Source organism: Leguminivora glycinivorella, chromosome 2 (assembly GCF_023078275.1).
Source record: "Leguminivora glycinivorella isolate SPB_JAAS2020 chromosome 2, LegGlyc_1.1, whole genome shotgun sequence".
In the NCBI taxonomy this organism is placed as follows: domain Eukaryota; kingdom Metazoa; phylum Arthropoda; class Insecta; order Lepidoptera; family Tortricidae; genus Leguminivora; species Leguminivora glycinivorella.
The window spans coordinates 275877-300058 of NC_062972.1; the positions used below are offsets into that span (position 1 = coordinate 275877).

A 24182-nucleotide genomic window follows, 5' to 3' on the forward strand; every position below is an offset into this window, starting at 1 on the left:
ATACAATATATTATCTAATTAATAGTTCTATTGCAATTTTATTAAATAATTGAAATGAGTAACAGTTAGTTTTATTTATTTCTTATTTAGTTTGATTCAATAGTTCATAAAAAGAAAAATAATAAGGAGAATTCATAATTAAATTTTGTTATCATTGTGGAATTATAATGGGATTATAGCTTCACATTAAGAATCATTAATTAATTGCGTATATAGAATTATAATAATAAGAAATAAATAAATAAAACATTCATTATAAAAATTATTATAAAAATATTAGATGTCAGCGGGTACGGGTAGTAATTTACATCAATGTTTTGTCTTCTAAGAATTCATTTACGGAGTAATATGCTTTGTCAAGTAATATTTTCTTAATGGCAATTTTAAATTTATTATCATCGGGTTCCTGTATAATATGGTCGGGTAGTTTATTAGTTATTGTGATACATTGGTAGTGTGGTCCTTTTTTACACATGGCTAGCTTTGTGTTTGGTACAGCTAGCTTGTTTTTTGATCTATTTCTACTGTTACAGACTTGACTTTTGGTCTTGAATAGTTCAGGGTGCTTTCTTACAAAAAGTGCGGCTTCTAAAATATAAATACAAGGCAAAGTCAGTAATTTTAGTTGTATAAAATGCGGGCGACAGCTGTCTGGTATTTGTGTGTTAGTTAGGACACGAACACACTGCTTCTGCATGACAAACAATCCATAGGTGTCAGTACCGGGGAACCACAAGACCACACCATAGCGGAGCCATGAGTAGGCGTATGAGTAATATGCCGTCATTGCAGATTCAAGGTCTGTATTTCTTTTGAGAATACCAAGAGCGTAGACAAATCGTGAAAGTTTAGTTTTTACGTCCTGAACATGGCATTTCCAATTAATAGCTGTGTCTATGGTTATCCCTAATAATTTATTTTCGCTAACTTGTTCGATTTGTTCACCGTTTATTTCTAAATTTATATCTAAGGCTTTTTTTTTGGAAGGGTTTAAATTGTAGGATTTTAGTTTTTTTAAGATTTATTAGTAGGTTGTGCTCTGTTAGCCAATTGTTAACTTTTTGCATTATTTGTTGCAGCTGTTCGTTACATTCTACGTTACTTTTGGTACCAAAGAGTATTGACACGTCGTCGGCAAACATGATACATGTTGTGTCTATCGCTTTAGGCAGATCATTTATATAAGCCAAGAATAATAAGCATGATATCACGGATCCTTGTGGCACAGAACATGTAGTTTGGTACATTTGTGATCTAATTGACCTAACTTCCTTTGTCTCCTGATCGTAGTAGTCTAGTTGCACCTGTTGGTATCTGTTTTGTAGGTATGACTTAATCCACTGGTGGGCAGTACCCCTGATGCCCATGTCATAAAGTTTGTTTAGTAAGATAGGATGGGATACCCTATCGTACGCCTTGGACATATCTAATAATATGCCCACAGCGTAATATTTTTTATCGATTAAATCTAAAATTGATTGTATGTATTGTAATACGGCAAGTTCGGTGGAGCATTTTTTTCTAAAACCATATTGGTTACTATTTAAAATATTATATTTTTCGAAAAACGAGTACATACGATTGGACATAGATTTTTCGTATATTTTCGATAGGGAGGGAAGCAAGGAGATGGGTCTGTATTGGTTCACATCATGTTTTTTTCCACCTGGTTTTAAAATGGGACGTATCACCGATATTTTAAGGGCATCTGGGAAAGTACCTTCGTTATACGACTGATTTATCAACCATGACAAAGGTGCACTTAGTTCTGATGCGCATAGTCTGAGTAATGCCGGGGGGATTTCATCCGTGCCATAACTTTTTTTATTTTTTAAATTTCTCAGTATATTGTATATTTGTTTGACGGAGGTATGTTGAATGAATATTGAGTTAAGTACGGGGGTAGAACGCGGGCGCGCTGTCGCAGGTGTCACCGTCGTCGGCGCGAGCGCTATCGGTCGCGGCGATGACTCACCCACTGTTGCGAAGTGTTTATTGAAAGTATCTGCTATCTGTTGGGGCGATTCTAAAATAGTATTCCCGACTTTCAGACATATGTTATGATTTGGTTCTTTCAAGTTCCTTTTTGTAACACTTTTTACAATTTCCCACATTGACTTTATTTTATTATTTGATTTTTTAATGTAATTAGAATATGAGATTTTTTTAGATTTATAAATACATTTCTTTAAAATTTTTTCGTATATTTTATAATGTTTCGTAATAATGTCATTTTTAAAATTATTTACAATTATTTTAAGTAATCTTTTATTTTTACAAGATTTTTTTAAGCCTCTTGTCAACCATGTGTATTTATTTGTGTTTCCTATCTGTAACTTTAATTTCTTTTTTGGTATATGTTTATCTAAAAGTTGTTTCAAACTGTCGGTAAAAATGTTAAAGTTTGTGTTCGTATCGTTTATTTCTGATAATATACTAGCCCAGTTAATGCTATTAAGAGATTCTTTAAATTTCAACATGTTTGTCTCGCTGAAGATCCTTGTTTCTGTAAACCAATTATTTTGCTTATTCTGTGGATGCATTTTATTGCAAATAGTTTCATATAATAAACCCTTGTGGTCCGATATGCCGTGGTCTTTTATGTTGATAGAATGATCCAACATGTTTGTAAATAATAAGTCTATACATGTGCTTGCGTTATTTACTTCTCTAGTTGGTTTGTTAACTACTTGTTTTAAATTATAACACATCATGATATCAATTAATTTTCTTGAATTTATACTATTCACTTGGACATTAATGTTAAAATCACCCGTTATAATAATGTTTTTATTTTGTTCACAATGTTTAATTTTATTTAATATTTTCTCAAGACAATGGAAAAATGTGTCTATTTCTCGGTCAGGCCTATAAATATTCATAAGAATGATTTTTTCATCAGGGATTTCTACTCCACAGCACTCCACGATATGCTCCTGAGACAAAGTTGCGATGTCCGGGCGCTCCTTGTATTTTACGTGTGTCTGTAGCAGAATTGCCACTCCGCCTCCTTGTCGGTACTTACGATAGTACGCCGCTGCGAAATTGTATCCGTTGATATGAATTAAATCTTTTTGGGTTTCCGATATCCAAGTTTCAGATAAGCACGCTACTTGGATGTTTTTACTGTTTATAAATGATTCTAATATATCAACTTTGTTTTTTAAACTTTGCATGTTTTGTACATATATTAGGAATTTTTTAGTTTCGAAAGGAGTTCGGTGTTTTCTGGTTGTCGTAAACGTCTTTTGTTTCTACGTTGTGTGACGTATGATGGCTTGGTGTTGTTGATGTTCCAGACTCGTCCAGGTTGTTTGTGTTTATAGTCGTGTTCATTTGAGGTATCATTTTTTCGGGGCGAGTTGTAGGGGATTCCGACGTTTCCATATACTGTTTTCCGTTGATTATTAATTTATTATTTCTAATTACGGCATGGTGGCCTTCTCGTCGCGCGTTACGGAGCTTTTCTTGAAGTTTTTTTCGGGCCTGTAGTGTTTCTTTATCTAGGAACTCTGTTATGGATAAGCCGGTTGCTCTAAAAAAGTGTTTATTTTCCAGTAGAAATTTTGTTACTTTCTTGCTTAGGAGTTCTATAACTATTGGTCTTTTATTACTTGCCCTGCCAATTCTAGTAAGCTCTTCGACATAATTAACTAGGTTTACATTCATTATTTCTTGGAAAACGTTAATTACACGATCATACAGTTCGTTTTCTGTTTCCCAGTAGTTGTAGTTGAGACCATGTAGTACAATTTTTTTACAGTTGTCTGATGGTATGGTTTTTTCTGTAGGGGGAGTATTTTCAGGGTGCTTAGACTGTGTCATGGCTTCTTTCAAGTCGTGGATTTCCTTCTGTAGCTTTCTATTTTCAGTCTCTAGCAATGATATAGTACTGTTAATTTTCTGTAAGGTTGATTTTTGGCTGTTTTGTTCTGATTGTAAAGTGTTGATTTTTTGTACAGTGTCGTTTTTTAAGTTGGCTATTGCTCCATTAATTTGTGAAGTAATAAATGATTTTATATCTGCAGTAATAGATTGTTTACTTTCATAGAGTTTTTCGTGAAGCTTTCTGTCTAAGAGTTCCTCAAATTGTTGTAAAATATTGTTTGGTAGCATGTCTGTTGTCTGTTGTTGAGACCCGGTAGGTGTAGTTGATAAAATATTATTTTGCGTTTCATTTAAAGTGTCACCGGGTACACTCAAATTTTCGTCCATAAAGCTATCTACATCGTTTAAGTTATCAACAGACATGTTAGTGTCGTTTATTTCAACGTAATCTGATTTTCGTATGGGTGTGTTGTCGTTTCGCCGACGGGTTACATTTGTGCAATCGGGACATTTCCATGTCCGATTCAATTCGTAATTTCTTGTCATGAATTGTGCTGTGGTAAAGTTTAGACACTGGTAATGGTATTCAGCCTTACATGCCGTGCATTTGAGGATCTCATTCTGAGCGAGAGCGCCATTACATGCCAAACAACGCATTTTTTATTTATTTGTTTGTTATCGTCGGTAACAGCTGGCTCCGCGCACAATAGTGACGGTACAGTTGCGATTTGGCACGAAGATGCACGAAGAGGTGAGGTCACTGAACTTTTATCGCTGGCTGACCGTTATTGTCGCGTTCAAATTAATATCATAATTATTCCATTTATTATAAAGAAAATACCCACATATAATAAATGACAAATTTATTTATTGTGTATTTTAAGTAACAACTCGTTTTAAATAAAATTGAACGTAAACGACAAATAAGCAATATTTTTATTCATTTTGATAAACACCTTCATGCTGTCATTTTCTGTCAAGTCAACAAATGTCATATTCTGGCGATAAATTGAGAGGTCCTTGTACCTCTTATCTGCAAAATTAATAACAGTTTATTCTAAAGACGATGATACACAATTTTCGTTTAGCTACATAGTGTTATTTTAGCTATATGCTAAGAAATTTATGCTAAGGTGAGTAAAGTGAAGACGCGCGTGTCGCCTGGCACAATTAATGATCGTGGGGTACTCGCTACTGCAGTGGTCGATTTTGGCTCTAGCAATAAACTTAAACAAAACAAACCGAGGTATCAGGCAATATGTCACACTTGTCGTCTTTTAAAATTTAATACTGCGTTACTAACTATAATTCTGTTGTAATTAAGATTAGACAAATTGTCAATATAAGGAGAAATTAAATGCTGCATTATGACTATAACTTCAATACATCGCGAATAAGAATCACATTCGTGCTGATTATCTTTAAAAAAGTCGACTGTATGCCATTCTTATTCTATAGTTAGATTTAAGAACTAGTCCTAGGAAGTAACATTTTTGCTTAAGTATTAGGTATACTTAAAACTCAAGTACCAATTTACATATTATTCTTCAAAGTTTTTTAAAACTTACGTTATATTGTTGCCACTGTAATTTATACTTATTAGATTTATACTTATTAAAATGTCTTGTGATAGTTTGTGAAGTCCTTTATACATTTCAATATTATAATCTTCAATACTTACACACTTTTTAGGGGAACTATGATACCACTACATACCTCCCTTATGATGTTATGATTGATCTCTTTCTGAGTCTCTCACTATTTGTTTGTGGATTCAGAGAGTTGAGTTAAATCCTAGTATAATTCATTAACAAACAAATGTTACATTATGTAATTATATTTTTAAAACTCCCGTGAGACTCATTCAATTTCGAGAGCCTTTCTCTCCATTATTTTATTATGATAACCGTGGCGAGATCTACCCACTAGAATCAAAAAATAATCTTGTTAAGGGTGCGTTTAAATTTTAGAAGTTAACTCGGTGGAACCAACCACTGTATAATAGCGCGGGGTGTCGCTAAGAAAGTACTATCATACTATAGTATGGCTTAAAATATTTTTAAATATTTTATCTATACTCCATTATTTTATTATGATAACCGCTCTAGCCACTAGAATAAAATAATCATAAATTTTAAGTTAAGTGGAACCACGCTGAAAGTGCTGCTCCCCTGAAAGTGCCCCCCCTCTCGGTTACCTCACAGTTACCACCTGTCAAAAACGCGAACAGTCGACCTGTCATATTTCACTCATACAAGCATAGTACGCATTCACTTACACGAGCTCAGACTGTGTGCTAGGAATGCGCTTCTTTCATATATTTGATCACCATTGATATTGTGTCCGAGGTGTGGTGGAACAGTCTATTTGTCTAAAAACAAAAGCTGCTTCTGAACTGGTGGAACATACATAATCTGCTCAAATGGCCATTCTGCAACAATACAAACTGTAGAAAAAACATCATGCCACATCATGCAACATTTAGGGGCCAATACCTATGGTATACTTCCCATTAAATCCAAATGCTAGTTTGGTAATTAGAATAGATTTTGATATAATTGAATTTATATGGGTGAATTTTGTGTTCAATCCTTACCAATCTGCCCACTGGATGAAACTTATTCATTCACAATAAAATTGTCATCATTTTGATATATTTTTAAGTGATAAAAATATGTGCTAAAGAAGTAAATTATTCATACTGTGTTACATTATACTCACTTTCTTTGGAACTTAGTTCGTTTTGCAGAGAAGTAGGATAAAATATTTTCATTCCTACTTTCTTATAAAAATAAATAATATAGCTTTGGCTATTTTAACCGACACTGTCCTACCCTGTAAAAGACATCTATTTCATTTTGTAAAATATATCTAGTAAGCAGGATGGTGAAGGTTGACCTTATTATCTAATGCTCAATAAGACTTATACTGACAGGGATTTTAACCATACAGATTACTTTTGAAATATCGGAAGCTTGACAGAAACAACTCAAATAGTCTTTAGCTTAGCCGTCAATATAAGTTCAGTGAAACTAACCGAAAATGGTTCAAAACCTTCCCTGCTATTATATTTAAAAGTATTTTGAATTTTAGTTGGATTGTAGTGCGGTGTGTGATGTGTGTCGGGCAGGGTGATGTCGGCGCGGTGAGGCGCGGCGCGGCGCCGGCATGGCGGAGCAGGGCTCCGACGTCGGCCAGAGCGACGCCGTGCTGCTGGCGCCGCTCACCGAGGACTCGTTCCTGCACAACCTGCACGTGCGCTACAAGCGGGACATCATCTACGTGAGTCCGCTGTTTATTATACTCACGCCGGCTCTCTTCTGATAATCCTCCTTTCCATTTACTTACCTAACTTTACGAGATTGTGAGATTGAAGAAGTCTGCTATAACTGCGTGGGACTTAGGTCCCCTTAATCATTGCAGCATACGAGTACGGTCTCATATTATATGCAATTCCATTAAAGACGTAACACCCTTTATCCCTCGTGAATGAAGGGGTATAATCGTCACAGGAACTAGTCTTACGCTGGTTTTCCTTACAGACGTACGTGGGCAACGCGCTAGTGTCGGTGAACCCGTGCCGCGCGCTGCCGCAGTACTCGGCGGAGCTGGTGCGCGCCTACCTCGCGCGCCCGCCCTACCAGCTGCCGCCGCATCTGTACGTATACCTGACCGGAGCGACAGCTTTTAACTCGATTTCATTTTTGTATGTCCGGATTTTCTCCTGTAAAGGTTTGCGATTCGCAACCGATTCTGGTCAAATTTAGTGATCGATCAGGTTCTACGGTTTCACTTTTGCGTACGTATTCTAACCATCGCGAAGTGCAGCTCACAGAGCTAGAGCCTCTATGAAGAATTTACAAGTGTTAAAGTGTTCTTTAAACGTTCTAAATAATCTTGTATTAAATAAAATTAATCTTCCGATAAAACTAAATAAAATAAAAATAAATAAATTTGATACACTGATTTAAACTTTCACGATTATTACACATAATTATTTTTAAATTGGGACTTAATCGCGTATAACTACAAACAATAAACTGACCTCCAACGTTTCAAGGACGGCGTTGTCCCCGTGGTCTAGAAACTGGCTTGAAATGACATCAACACCTTCTGACAGCCGCGCGAGTTTTTCGAACAACCCGCACTTGGAGGTCAGTTTAATATGTAGTTATACGCGATTAAGTCCCGATTTAAAAAAAATAAATAAATTTGATATTTGTTACATTTGTTACTATATGAAAACTTAGTACATAAATTGTAGGTATCATTTGGTTAGCTCATAAAAATGAAACTGTCAGTAATAATCATAAAAATGAAAGTATCAGACTCCAAAATCATGCCAAATTTGACCCCTAGCTACGCTATAACGGCGACCGCCTACCGCTGGGTCCGCGACCGCAACGAGAGCCAATGCATCGTGATCACGGGCGAGAGCGGCGCGGGCAAGACGGAGGCGGCGCGCGTGTGCCTGCAGTGCGCCGTGGTGGCGGGCGCGGGAGCGGGCGCGGGCGCGGGCGCGGGAGCGGGCACCGGCGCGGGCGCGGCCACCGGCGCCGGCGCCGAGGCGGGCGGCGCGCTCGCGGCGGCGGGCACGCTGTTGGAGGCCTTCGGCAACGCTGCCACGGCGAGGAACCATAATGCTAGTCGATTTGTGAGTACATTGAACGTTGGCCATACCTTGCAGAGCCTCCACGACGTGATCATGGCAGTGGAGCTGATATGATAGCAGCCGCTCGCGCTTCTTCCTTCGTCCTTAAATCTGCATTTCGTAGGAGTTTCAGGTATTCTGCTATACAATGCTGGAACAATGTACTACTACCACTACCTGTGTCTCATCATCTGCCTGTGTCTTTGTAACAGAAGTCTTTCTCATAAATTAAATAAACTCTTAAATTGGGACCTTATTTTAATAAAGTGTTACTTTCAGGGCAAGCTGCTGGACATCGAGTTTGACTTCAAGGGTGAGCCCGTGGGTGGACACATCACACACTGTGAGTACGATTTGATTATCTTTTTTAAATATAATGTTTTAGTAAATATGTCAAGAAATAAATTAATTGTTTTGATTTTACATGCAGACTTATTGGAAAAGGTAACTCAAATTACTTGTGTTTATTATAAAATAATAGAACTTCATATTGAAATACCTAACTTACCTAAGTAAAAGTTTCAATTATATATGTCCACACTGGTAAGTTGTGTGTGTATGTGCAGGAGCGAGCGAGCGGAGCGTTAGAGGGAGAGCGCAACTTCCACGTGTTGTACCAGCTGCTGGCCGGAGCCGAGCCCCACCTGCTGAGTGAGTGCCACTTGTGTCACGTGCGCTTTCGCCTTACAGTTTTGTTTCTTATATTTGAAGTGAAACTTCCAATGCGACTTCTAACTGACAGCGTGAAAGGTTTAACACGTTAAACGTTTAACGCTCAGTGTCGCCAACTCGAATTTTGAAAAACAACACATTAAGAAGTTTCACTTCTTTCGCGCGGATGGACTCCATGCCCTATTATTTTTCATTTTGGTTTTGAAATATTCAAAGGTTTTCAATTTAGTAAATGACTGTTTTTCTAAGGTTTGTCGCTCTGTTCTCCATTAGTTTTCGATCGGGACAGTAATTTTGTTGGGAAAATTAGATTTTAAGCCCGAATTTTCCAAACTCCGGTCGATTTCTCAAGCCCTCAATTTGTTTGATGATGGAACTGCTGAATCGTTACGAGCGCGCATATTGCAGAGCGCTTGAAACTCCAACGTTCATGGGAGCACTACGCCGTACTCCGCGGCTGCGGCGCCGCGCCCGCGCCCGCGCCCTGCTCCCCGCGCCGCACGCCGCCCCCCGCGCCGCCCCCCGCGCCGCCCGGCGTCCGCGAGCACGCCGACAAGGACCACTTCCAGTTCACCAAGGTACTCACCACACGCCGCTACATCCGCCGGGAGGACCCGCGCCGCCCGGCGTCCGCGAGCACGCCGACAAGGACCACTTCCAGTTCACCAAGGTACTCACCACACGCCGCTACATCCGCCGGGAGGACCCGCGCCGCCCGGCGTCCGCGAGCACGCCGACAAGGACCACTTCCAGTTCACCAAGGTACTCACGACACGCCGCTACATCCGCCGGGAGGACCCGCGCCGCCCGGCGTCCGCGAGCACGCCGACAAGGACCACTTCCAGTTCACCAAGGTACTCACGACACGCCGCTACATCCGCCGGGAGGACCCGCGCCGCCCGGCGTCCGCGAGCACGCCGACAAGGACCACTTCCAGTTCACCAAGGTACTCACGACACGCCGCTACATCCGCCGGGAGGACCCGCGCCGCCCGGCGTCCGCGAGCACGCCGACAAGGACCACTTCCAGTTCACCAAGGTACTCACGACACGCCGCTACATCCGCCGGGAGGACCCGCGCCGCCCGGCGTCCGCGAGCACGCCGACAAGGACCACTTCCAGTTCACCAAGGTACTCACCACACGCCGCTACATCCGCCGGGAGGACCCGCGCCGCCCGGCGTCCGCGAGCACGCCGACAAGGACCACTTCCAGTTCACCAAGGTACTCACGACACGCCGCTACATCCGCCGGGAGGACCCGCGCCGCCCGGCGTCCGCGAGCACGCCGACAAGGACCACTTCCAGTTCACCAAGGTACTCACCACACGCCGCTACATCCGCCGGGAGGACCCGCGCCGCCCGGCGTCCGCGAGCACGCCGACAAGGACCACTTCCAGTTCACCAAGGTACTCACCACACGCCGCTACATCCGCCGGGAGGACCCGCGCCGCCCGGCGTCCGCGAGATAAAGATAAAGATAAAGATTATTTATTTGCAAAATGTAGTGATTTACATAGTTGGACAGTAATATTAAGTGCTTACATTTTACTTAAAGAAGCATGCAAATTTTTCTTATTAGCTAGGGATACTTAACTAAGTGTGTACATGTAAATGTTATGTACTAATACCTAATACTAGTATGAGGCTATGAGCTAACTTTGCATCACAACAAAGATTTTTATTAATATTAATTCCTATAATTTTACAAGACACATTATTACATTCATATAATTTATTATTATTAATTAATTTATAAGTCATAGGAAATATTCGTTAATTTTATAAAAACACTTATCTAAACAATATTGAGCTAATTTATATTTAAATTCAGGCATGTCAGAGTTCCTTATTTCTACTGGCAATTTATTAAATATTTATAGACATACACAAAACATTATTTGAAAAGAATGCTGTCTTCGAGTGGTAAGGATAGCATAAGTCTGAGCCGTTTCGAGACTGATATATTGTAGTGGATGCCTTATTTCTAAATAAACTTATATTATATTTAACAAATAAACTTATCTCATAAATGTATAGTGAGGGCAGTGTCATCACTTTTAACTTATGGAAAAGAGGTCTGCAGGGTTCTGTTTGATGCACACCACATATAGCCCGTATACATTTTTTTTGTAGTAGAAATACTTTTTTCATATTACTACAATTGCCCCAAAGTATTAACCCGTAACGTAAATTGGACATTACATGCCCATTAAATGCTAAGAGTGCAGACTTTTGTGAAGAAAGCTGTGAGATCCTCCGCAGGGCAAATATAAACCTGTTCAGTTTATCAATTAGCATTTCCGTGTGGTCTTTCCAGTTAGTATGGCAATCTAAAATAATACCTAGGAAGCGAATTGACGACACACATTCAATCGAAACACCATTAAAGTTTATTTTTACGTTCGTTGGTTTCCCTTGTGGTGCATAAAATTCCATGAATTTAGTTTTAAGGAGATTAACTTTCAATTTATTATTAACTAACCACATATTTACCTTTTTAAAGACTTGGTTGATTTCCGATTCATAATTTTGGGTATCTTTCTTTTGTACTACTATGGAACAGTCGTCAGCAAAAAGCGTCATCTTGTGTTTGGTAATAGAGGGCAAGTCGTTGATATACACGAGAAAAAGCAATGGTCCAAGGACGCTGCCCTGTGGAACGCCAGTCGTAGCATTAACGCAATCGGATCGATACTTTATTAACGTTTTTGTGGTATCGTCATATTTCTGTATCTCCGTACATTGTACACGTTGGTTTAGATAAGTTCGTATCCAATCGTGGCAGTTCCCTCTAATACCATAGTGGTATAGTTTCGTTAATAGTATGCTATGATTTACTCTGTCAAAAGCCTTTGACATGTCCATAAAAATGCCAGTAACTGATGTGCTATTATTTCTACAAGTCAAAATATTTTTTATTAGATCCATTACAGCTAAGGTTGTCGATTTATTTTTACGAAAACCAAATTGATCTCCGGACAGAAGAGATGTAAAGTTTTTTCGAAGATTTTCGATAAGACTGGTATGAGCGCTATGGGTCTATAATTTAAAGGGTCTGTTTTATCACCTTTTTTCAGTAAAGGTTTTATAATCGTGAACTTAAGTTTGTCAGGAAATACGCCTTCTGCCATAGACACATTTATTATGTGGCTTAGTACAAAAGCAAACACTGAAATATTTTCTTTTATAATTGATGTAGGTAGTTCATCATAACCAGCTGCTTTGGAGTTTTTTAATGTCATGATTACTCTTGCAACCTCAGCTGGACTTGTCGGGTATAGGTATATTGTTGAGTCTAAGTTTTGTAATTTATATTGGTATTTACTTGTACTTTGTTCGTTATCTGTTAGAGTCGTAAATTGATGATTTAATTTGTTTGCCATTTCTTTTGCATCAGTTACTTTTTGATCTTCAAAAATCATACTGTCAGTGAATTGGCCTGGTTGACGCTTCCCCATGTGAGAGTTTATAATTGACCACGTCGCTTTTGCCACATTATCTGCATTATATATAGAATTGTGATTCTGTAACCTTTGTGACCTCTTGATACATTTTTTTAGTAGAGCAGAGTATTTCCTATAATTAACTTTATGAATATTTTCAGATGAATGAATGCATTTAAGATATAGCTTTCGTTTTGTTTTTATAGCTTTTTTTAATCCTGTAGTTATCCACTTTGGTTTGCAGTTTGCATTTATTCTCACTTTTCTTAGAGGAAAGCACAGATTAAAAAATAAATTAACTATTTCATGGAAATCATCGAAAGCTCTGTTTGTATTATTGCATGACACAATATCGGAAAATGATAAATTTTGCATAGCGTGGTGAAATTTTCTACGATTTTCTAAATTAAAGTCTCTTTTCCATTCGTACCAGTATTTTACATAACTAAGAGACTTTACTGGGACCGATATTATTTGTGCTTTGTGGTCTGAGAGGCACAAGTTGTGTATATTACATTTTCCTGTAGCTTTAAAATTTGTAGCAATGTTGTCGATACATGTGCTAGAGATACTAGTCACTCGTGTTGGCTCATTGATTTGTAATTTAAAATTATAGCTTTGTAAAATTCGTTCAAATTCTGTATTAATCGAATTGGTAGTTAAACGATCTATATTGTAGTCACCACATATTATTACACGTCTAGAGTATTTTTGTGATTTAGTAAGAGTATGCAATAAGTTTTCGATTTTTTCGAAGAATAAATCTAAGTCAGCACCTGGTATTCGGTAGACACATATAATTGTAATATTATGTGATGGTATATTCACACCACAACACTCAAAAACTTTTTCAACACATATATCTTTAATCCATGGCAAAGGGTTAAATTCTATTTCTTCCCGAAGTAAGATACACGTTCCCCCTCTACTTTTCCTTTTACGACAGTAACAAGCTGCCATTTTGAAACCGTGAAGTGTCAAATTAGGTTCATTTCCTAATTGTATAAAATGTTCGGACAGACATAATGCACTTATATGATGATTGTTATTATTCAAGTTTTGCAATGACAGTTCAATGACGTCTAGCTTTCCTAGGGCTCCGGCGATGTTTTGATGCATGACATTAAATGAAGAGTTTGCATCGAAAGGAATGCTGCATGGGTTGCGTCATATTGAGTGTGGACCTTCTACTTATACTACTGCAGCACAATGGAGATGAACATGACTCTCTTATTATATGTATGAGATCGGAGACACTCTTAAATATTACTTTAAGCCCTCTGTTATTAACTGTATCTGCACCTCGTAAAAACATGAAGTTGGTATAAGACAGATTTTTGTTGGAATCCAGAATATAGGCATATTCGTGCCGCGCATTATCTAAGTACAATTGATAATTAAAGTATTCTACCCTTTTGTTATATAAAGCTGCCTTACGACTAAGCTTAAAACTAGGAAGACATATTATAACGTTGGTATGCTGTACTTTTTGAAGTTGTTCTCTTATAAAAATAATTAACTGTGTATAATTCGAAGTTACAGTATAGTCTTTTTCGCCAATATAGATAATACAAAAGTCATTTAAGGTAAAGTTTTGTAATTTTCCTTGTAACTCACTAAATAGTTGTTCAATTCCACCCCCAGACATGCGATAGTGAAGACACTCATTGAAATATCGGCTGGTGGTTTTTTGTAAGCTAGAATTGTTCGCACTTATAATACACACTTTTGGCGGCGTTGATGTGTCTTTTTGTGCCTCCCGAGTAGATATTTCTGGCGGCGATGGCAGGGTACCTACTTGTTTCTCCTGGGTAGAGTCGCTGGTAAAGTCATGGCTACTGTTTAATGTGACGGAAGAACTCGAAGCTTTGGAAGAGTGTTGATTCAATTGACCTTCTGGCAGCCGTGTGTTTATCTCCCTGGAATACATTTTATTTATTTATTTATTTATTATTTATTATTCTTCGGAGAACCAACAGCTATTAATACAGAAAGGTTAACTTAATTAGGTTACAAAAAGCCAATTACAGGTTCCCACCAATAGTAACATACTGGGAGTTATTAGGTGGTTTACACTATCACATTGCAATACTAAGCAACCTACTTAATCTAACTAGATTTTAAACAAAACAAAACAAAAAATATCATGCTTAAATGACACACTTGCTTTAAAAAACTACAGTCATCGGGTAGGGCAAGCTCACTCAAAGCTATTGTTCACTAGATTACGCCGCACAGATTGGATATTACTGTTAAAAATGTCTATGTCTAAGTTTTTCGTTAACTTATTTAAACTTTTACTCGCACGTATTAAAAAACTGTTTTGCCGGTAGTTGCGCGTACAGATGGGAATAGAAAGGGGAGGAAAGTGTCTCTTGGATCTAGATGGAGTATTGAAAGAAAGTTCAGCTAGCAAATCGGGGCAGTCCACGTTCCCATTGGTTATGTTTAAAATATAAATTATGTCCGCAATGTCACGACGTCTATTTAGAGGAATGAGATGGTGTTTTTTACATATGTTAATATAGTTGGAGGAACTATATGGAGTATTCAATTTAAAACAAAGGAACTTAATAAATTTTCTTTGAATGCGTTCTATTCGGTCGATATACGTATGATAACGAGGGTTCCAAATTTGTGATGCATATTCAAGCTTGCTTCTTACATATGCGCAGTAAAGAATTTTAATAGTTTTAGCTTGGGTGAAGTGTGTAGAACTCCGTATAATGAATCCTAATGTTTTTGAAGCGTTAGATATAATATTTTCAATATGTGAGTCAAATAAAAGTTTTGAATCATGCGTCACCCCCAGATCTCTCATAGATTGGACCCTTTTGAGTGGTTGATTTTTTATTAAGTATGAGGTATGAATTACGTTGCGTTGTCGAGAGAAGGTTAAAGTAAAGCACTTGGATGGGTTGAGTTCCAATTTATTGGATTGGCAGTATGATCAAGGCGTATAAGGTCATCTTGGATTAAAGCAGAATCGTGAATAGAGTTTACTTTAGCAAATATTTTCATATCGTCTGCAAAACTCAGTAATTTAGAAAAAACAAAGCAGTCACTAATGTCATTGACAAAAATGTTGAATAAAAGGGGCCCTAATAACGAACCTTGAGGGACGCCACTTGGAACAGTAATCCAACTAGATACATAATTATTAATAACAACAGCCTGTGATCTTTTGTCAATATATGAAATAAACCACCGCAACAGGTCTCCATGTATTCCCATGTTATAAAGCTTGAGAATTAACAGTCCATGGTCAATCCTATCGAACGCCTTGCTATAATCCGTGTAGATTACGTCAACTTGACTACCTTTAGTCATCGCCTCAGTAACAAAGTTATTTAGCAGTATCAGATTTGAGACAGTAGATCTTCGTTGAAGGAAGCCATGTTGAGTAGGACTAAAATGGTTCTTGACAGCTCCATAGACCTGACGATAAACTATTTTCTCCAAAACCTTAGAGATAATACACAACTTAGAAATTGGCCGGTAGTTGCATATATCGGTTTTTGAGCCTTTTTGTGGACCGGTGTAATAAAGGCTGATTTCCACAGTGACGGCACAGAGCACTCAGCAAAGGAGCGCTTAAACAACAAGTATATCGGTTCAACGATAGTTTTTGCACAATTTATCAGAATTTGACTTGGCAAATCATCTGGACCCGCCGATTTTGATGGATCAAGTGACTGTAACAGCCGAGTGAGTTCATCACGATTGACAACAATTCGAGATATGTGAGAGGCGGAGTTAAACGCAGACTCGACAGGTGATATTGGGTTGGTACTTGGTGCTGAAAAAGTAGTATGGAAATACTCGGAGAATGCCTCACATATATCTGAACCTGAATTGACCGAACGGTTACCATATTTTAAACAACTAGGTACACCGTGGGAAGTAGAGCGTGACTTCATGAATGTCCAAAATTGTTTAGGGTCCTTGGAAATGTTTTCTTCAACGCGTTGAATATAATTAGAAAAACAGTCAGTCTCAAGCTTTTTAACTCTGTCCCTCTGGAAATGAAATGAAATTAAATCAGATTTGTTACCATATATCTTATATTTTTTTAAGTATTTAGTCTTTTCTTTAATAGCTTTTTTAAGCGCCGGCGAATACCACTTTGGAAATGAGTCGTTATGTATTTTCTTACTAGGTATGTATTTATTTCTGAGTTGTTTAATTATAAAATAGAAATACTCAACTGAATCATTTAGCGAGCGCCGTGAGAATTCTTCTTCCCAATTAATAATAGTTAATTCAATATTAATTGAATCGTAGTCACCTTTATTATAAAAATACTTTGTTAGAGGAGCTGGCTTAAGACAGCTAATTACAGCGTATTTAATCGATATTAAAAGTGCTTTATGGTAGGGATCAATAGGTACCAGGGGGTCAAAACATTCTGTTACGCAAACAATATCATTCGACAGAACAAGGTCCAGCAATTTACCGTGGTGGTTGAGTACACCGTTATACTGACTTAAATTGCATGTATTTAACTCGTCTATTAAAGTGCACTCATCATTAGTTTTATAATTTGACGGGGACATTGACGAATCCTGCGCAGTCCATGTGATATTGCTGAGGTTAAAATCACCTATTATTAGAAATTTATCATTGCAGTTACATAAAATTGCATCACTAAGTTTAGTTAAATAATTTGACAACTGTTGGGAAAACGTATATCCATTATTTTGTTTACATAGATATAGGACACATAAATGAAGTTTAATTAATATATTACGACACCCTTTAATGGATAACGTAACCCAGAGGTCTTCGGCTGATGAGTGGAAGGTAGGCTGCGGAACGACCGCCAATTCCCTACGAGTCGCAATGATAACACCGCCACCGCGGTTTTGTCCAGTCAAGGCTGAGTCACGATCCCGCCGCCAAACGACATAACGGTCATCGAACAATTCCGAATCCAACACTCCATCCAGAAGCCAAGTTTCTGTTAAGAAAATTATATCATAATTTGAAGAGATTAAATTGCGATAAAATGTAGATGTTTTAGAACGAAGACCCCTCACATTCTGATAGTAAATAGTGGGGTAAGTGTACCCGGGTTCCTTACCGCTTAAAGACATTAACGCGTGTAATAAATAAAATAATCATGGAATAAATACAGAGTAATTAAGAATATGAAATATAGGTAACATTTGATAATTAAGTAAACAGGCAAAGCAATTATTAAATGTAAACGATGTGACCGAGTATAAAAATATGCGGTTGTTACGAGACATAAGTTATTTTGCATAAGTGCGAGAGAGCGAGTAATTAACTGTAGTAGGTATGTGCGATAGACAGAGACAAATATAATTATGTGAGCTTGACCTAAGCGGTGCGAAAAAAATGCAAGTAGCGATAAGACAAGGCGCCCAGCGCCTACAGTAGCAACAGGACCGGTCGACCGGCAAACGATTCCCAAACTTTTCTGTAGATACAATTTTATATTAAGCAATGAAAGCAAACACAATAAAATAAATATAACACATGCTAAGTTAATTTGTTTAAATCATTTTCACTGTTTATAATATAGACTTTCGAATTATCGTCTTTCCGTGCATGGATTTTTGCAAACTTTACCCACACATATTTAAAGTTCTTAGATTTTAAAATTGATTTTGCTTTAGTTAGTAACATTTTGCTTTCCGCCGTTAAGTGGTCATTAACAAAAATCCTCTGTTGGTTATTAGTGTATCCAATGTCATCGGCTAATATGGTCTTTTTCTGCCGCGCGGAAGCAATAAAATCCTCCTTAATATAGCGATTGGTGAAGCGAATTGTGAATGACGATAATTGCTTTGGTACCGTTTCCTTCGAATTGTGAATGGGAATACGTGTTAAGTAATTTATGCGCTCGAATTTTCTTTCGACGTACCGTGTGGCGTCCCACCACGCAACTAATTTTCAGGGATTTCCAACGACACGCCGCTACATCCGCCGGGAGGACCCGCGCCGCCCGGCGTCCGCGAGCACGCCGACAAGGACCACTTCCAGTTCACCAAGGTACTCACCACACGCCGCTACATCCGCCGGGAGGACCCGCGCCGCCCGGCGTCCGCGAGCACGCCGACAAGGACCACTTCCAGTTCACCAAGGTACTGTAACAGAACAAGCGTCTATGACGAGGAAATGGACTCGTTATTACATATAAAACTTACGGCGAATCAACTTTTCCTTGACCAACTTTCTTGGTGCATATTTTCTTTGGGATTTCATTGGATATTTTGACAAATAATATCTTTGAAGCTTTATCACATGTATAGTCACGTCTTCACTCATAAAATTCACTGTTATTCGATGCAAAACAGGTTGGGAAAGTTTATTTACCAACAAGCTACGTTCACATGGACGGAATACTGACACTGACAGTTGTCAACTGAGTGGCGTTCCAATATTGCATCTTGGTTTCAAATACAGGTCAGGAAAGTTGACAATGATTAATTTTGAACATAATTCCTGGGAAATATATTTAGAATGCAATATTTGATGTAACTTTTAGAAAGAAATTTGATATTTTACCACGGATTTGATATACAAAACTGGATTAAAACCTTTGATAAAGTAATATTTGTATATTTATATTTACCATAATATAAAATGTTTCCTTACGTACTAGAAATCAATAAAAGATATCTCCACCTTGCTCTAGAACACGTGCAATCATGCAGGTGTTACTGTTGAGAAGCAAAAACGTACATGCTGAGATGTCTTGGACATTAATGCCTAAGGCGTACGACTTAGTAAACAAAACAGTTACGACCTTTTTCTTATAAGTGTAATTTAGCGGCTATCCATTGTTATTTGTCGCCAGTAGCTCTTTTGTCGCTCTTTTGTAGCCCTTTTGTAGCCCTTTTGTCGCTCTTTTGTAGCCCTTTTGTAGCCCTTTTGTAGCTCTTTTGTAGCTCTTTTGTAGCCCTTTTGTAGCCCTTTTGTAGCTCTTTTGTAGCCCTTTTGTAGCCCTTTTGTAGCCCTTTTGTAGCCCTTTTGTAGCTCTTTTGTCGCTCTTTTGTAGCACTTTTGTAGCCCTTTTGTAGCTCTTTTGTAGCTCTTTTGTAGCCCTTTTGTAGCCCTTTTGTAGCTCTTTTGTAGCCCTTTTGTAGCCCTTTTGTAGCTCTTTTGTAGCCCTTTTGTAGCCCTTTTGTAGCCCTTTTGTCGCTCTTTTGTAGCTCTTTTGTCGCTCTTTTGTAGCCAGTCGCTCTTTTGTAGCCCTTTTGTCGCTCTTTTGTAGCCCTTTTGTAGACCTTTTGTCGCTCTTTTGTAGCTCTTTTGTCGCTCATTTGAATCTATAAAAGGGTCGGAGGGAGCCGACGCGCGTCATTCTTAAAATATCTACAAGACTAACAGTGTCTCTGGCTTTCGTGTGTTACTGGTGAGTGAAGTTGTTCTGCTATTATTTCTCTGTTTGTTTTTGCTTGGAAATTATTCTAAGTGATTGTAAACTTTGAAATTGTGTCTCTGTTTGATTGTGCGGGGACAATATCGTCGTACAGTTGAACTTTGACCTGTAGTGGAATTGCTTTACTGTCAGTTGGGGGTTATTTTAGTGTTCTATTTATAGTGTAGTGTTGCATTTAAATTGATGTGTATAGTGAAGTTTTCTGTGCTTTGTTTCATGAGTACTGTTTAGCAATACAAAGACTGGGTCGATGTATGGCTGGTGCTTGGAGATAAGTCTGTGTTTGGTTTTGTAGGGAGTAATTCTTGCAAAACTAAGCTTAGATTATAGCACGTAAAGGAAACTTCATTCGTTTGTTTAGTTGGTCAGTAAAATTGAATTTAATAATTTTCTATGGGGTTATTTTGTGAAAGTTGTAAGCCAGATCATTGTTTGTGACAGACTGTTGTCCGGCTAGGCGCTTCTTCCCTTACGGTGTCAAACAAGGAGCGTTTAGGGGTCTTTTGTTCCAAGTGGAGGGCTTGGGCGCTTTTATTTACTTACAAAAGCGTATTTTCTCACCGGTCTCAAAGAGTCCAACTGTTAGATGGAAGTGAGGACTTTCACGATTGACGAAAGACATTAGGAGTAATCCTTACTCACTGAAGTCGGCAGTATTTGAGGCTGGGGTCCTATATATATTTATATTTATTTACTCGGTGCTCTAGTCCATGCTGGCGTTGGTCGCTGGGGATTTAGGTTGTGATCGATCCACATCTAAGTAAAGTTGATCGCAGCTGGGTCTCCCATGTGGCTGGTACTGGTGTGTCCTGGAATACTGGATATATACACGGATAGGGCGATCTACTCTCTGCTACCCTAGCCCGCGGGCAAAAGCAGAGGGGGGGATCAGAACTCAAGCCTATAGGTTGCCTATCTCAGCTTCGCTGGCTGAACTGTACAGTTCTAGTAGGGATACACTTGTACATATTCTGAACACAAGATCTATGGTAAGTGAGGGTCTGTGTTTCAGATATGTTAGAGTAGGAAAAACAATAGGATTAGGGTAGAGTCACACACTATTTCTATGAAAGTAGAGTTCTATTATGATTGGTCTTAAATTATAATTGGTCAACGTGTATTGTGGAGAAATAATTTAACTACTACTACTATGGTTTTAATGGACTTTAAATGTGGTGTTTACTATCTTAAAATATGTGGTAAAACTGGTAATTTATAAAAACTTTTATTACTTAATTTATTTGAGTGAAATTAATAATTGTGGTAGCAATTTCTGATTTTTCGGTGTGGCTGCGGGACGCTTAGTGTTGCTAACTGGTTTTCAAGGTAAATTCTATCAAGTTGGTTAGGGAAACAAACTATTCTTTGGAATAAAAAGCATAAGTTTGTTATAGGGCCCAGTGGCATGCGAGCGCCGTCCACTGATGGAAAGTCAAAAGCTTAGAAAAGTTAGTAGACTTACTTAGTTCTCATAAAAGTTAGCGACTACTCGGTGTTTCGTTGAAACATTAGAAAGATCGAGAAGTTATGGTCTATTAGCAGTATTGGGGAAAAGGGGGGTTTAGCTAGGGAAAAGAAACAAAATAAAAAAGGGGTTAGTTCGTAGATAGATAGCCCTTCAGGCTTACTTGCTTAGGATCCTGATAAAGTGGTTTGATCAGGTCAGGGGTCCCATACCGTATCGCAAGCCCTTGCCCAAGCCGGGACCACTAATAAGGCGTAGCGGATGATTACCAAAATATTTTTTAATATTTATTTCATGTATGTTTCACTCACTAACTTTTATTCTAAGATTCCTTCATCACGTTATTAATTTTCTCACATATAACTTTCTAGGCCTAAATCTGGTAAAATACTCTTCTATAACACTATATTATTATGCTACATTAACCTTTATTCTTCTTTAAAATATAAATAAATAAAATTTTAAAAATTAGTCAAAAATACAGCTGATACTCATTAAAGGATCTGGGTTATTGCGGATCACATCGAAGGGTTCTACTTATTCACGCTAGATGATCACAAGGCCAAATTTACGGGGTATATTTAAAGGGGGGTTAGCTATACTGTTGATTAGTCAAGTAAGTAAGTAAATAAGTAAGGTGAGCGGAGGTTTAGTTACATTACTCACCACACGCCGCTACATCCGCCGGGAGGACCCGCGCCGCCCGGCGTCCGCGAGCACGCCGACAAGGACCACTTCCAGTTCACCAAGGTACTCACCACACGCCGCTACATCCGCCGGGAGGACCACGCGGCACTGCGCGGCTGCGGCGCCGAGACCTCACCGTAGAATCCTCACCTTAGCAAATATTTCCACCACATAGCCTTGGGCTTTTAGACAGGCGCCCTGATTACATCTAGACATGTACCGCTTTACACCAACTGCCTATTCCAGGCCATATTGAAAATTCTGGCTAAAGCCTTGGCCCTTGGCCAGCAAGTTGCACAGTTGCGCAGTTGGGAGCGTGGCTGGCTCCGGCAAAACCAGACGTCGCAGGTTCGAGTTCTGCCGGAGGTGTGAATTTTTAAATTTTTCCTGTAATTACTAATATGTAATATCGCTCGCAGACGTTTCTGCATGATAAAAAACAAATTTTGATTATTACACATATTAATTTTTGAATCGGGACTTATTTGCGTACTATTTACATTTTACACTGACCTCCAACGTTTCATTCAACGGCATTGTCCCCGTGGTCTCGGAGAAGAATGGCTTGACTGGCCGGCTTGGCGATAAATCCCGATTTAAAACTTATTATATTGAAAATTGTCCAGTAATGACGCGACGACCCATAGTAAATGGATTATTAATCTGTGGATTTAGGCGGCGATGGCGCGACTGGGGTTGAGTGCGAGCGAGTGCGGCGGCGTGCTGCGCCTGCTCGCCTTCCTGCTGAAGCTAGGGAATGTCCAGTTCGAGCCCACCACCACCATCGACGGCGCACTCGCCACCTGCCTCCACCACGAGTATGGTGAGTTGCTCTCTAAATATTCAATACAATATGTATAATTATACACTTAGGGCCAGTTGCATAGAACACAGTTAACAGAAATATCAACGTAACAGCGCAACCTAACGGTTTGGTTTGGTGCAACTGACCCTTAGTGCGTTTTCATTTTCACATTATCCGATGTGAAAATGAAATGGATGTAGAAAGGATTTCAAAGGCAACAATCAAAGACGGCTGCTTAAATATATGGGATATCGGTCCTACATCCGATATCGGATCGGATAATGTGAAAACGAACTTAGAGTTCCGAAACTTCAATGCATGTACCTAAAATCACCTATAAGTATGTATATTTCTTATTTTTTTCTGTGCTTCTACGTATAATCCGTAATTATAACAAGAGTGTATGTGACAGAGTTGCGCGAGGCGTGTGCATTAGTGGGCGTGGACGCGGGCGCCCTGGCGGCTGCGTTGGGCGCGCCTCCTCCCGACGAACCCGCTGATCATTCGCCCGGTTAGTATCTGACCCACCGGTCCCTAATACACACTGATTTTCCTTTTTACACAGCTGACACACAACATTCTTTAAACTTTTGTCGTTCACAAGAACACTCAAATATTCACAGTTATATTCACTACTAACTCCTAACACACTACTACACTCACAGTGTCACGTTTGTATATTCGGATGTTTGGCTGCTTTTTTCCACAAACAAATAACTTATTCCACACATTTGACACCACTGTTACGGTCTGCATTCCGATTAATATAACTCTAGATAAACACTCGTGTCCGAAAAATAGTTGAGCAATATGCGATTTGTACAGAATGCGAGACCGGCGAGGAGGAGAGCTCGAGCGCGAGCGGGTCGGGCTGCGCGCGCGGCGCCGGCGCCTGCGCGGGCTGCGGCGCGTGCGGCGGCGCCGGCGCCGAGTGGGCGCGCGCGCGCAGGGACCGCCTGCTGCAGGCGCTGTACGCCAGGCTCTTCGCCTGGCTGCTGGCGAGGGTCAACGAGGCTATCAAGGTGAGAGGCTCTAGTGACAGCTAGTGGTGAGGCCGGCGGGTGCGCCCGCTACGAGACAGGCTGTTATAGGCCTTGACGCGGGGCCGTTCGCAGTATTCGCTTGGTTCAGTTCGGTTCAATGAAGTTATCAATATCTGACCCGTATTTATTAAGTGTGAGATAGCTGAAGAGAACGGACCGATCCTCTCTTGCGTGACA

The 24182-nt window shown here is 39.2% G+C and overlaps 1 protein-coding gene across 1 annotated transcript in view; it reads left to right on the plus strand.

Moving 5' to 3' along the window:
• Positions 1-4831: 4831 nt before the first annotated feature.
• LOC125236746 (unconventional myosin-Ia-like) overlaps positions 4832-24182 on the plus strand; it is a 58596-nt gene continuing 39245 nt past the window's right edge. The window contains exons 1-11 of the mRNA XM_048143672.1: positions 4832-4961; positions 6959-7110; positions 7371-7486; positions 8188-8482; positions 8759-8822; positions 8910-8923; positions 9046-9130; positions 9560-9729; positions 22833-22980; positions 23375-23473; positions 23788-23984. Of these exons, the coding sequence (XP_047999629.1) occupies positions 6997-7110; positions 7371-7486; positions 8188-8482; positions 8759-8822; positions 8910-8923; positions 9046-9130; positions 9560-9729; positions 22833-22980; positions 23375-23473; positions 23788-23984 (1302 nt within the window). The 5' untranslated portion in view covers positions 4832-4961; positions 6959-6996. The remainder of the gene's footprint in view (positions 4962-6958; positions 7111-7370; positions 7487-8187; positions 8483-8758; positions 8823-8909; positions 8924-9045; positions 9131-9559; positions 9730-22832; positions 22981-23374; positions 23474-23787; positions 23985-24182) is intronic.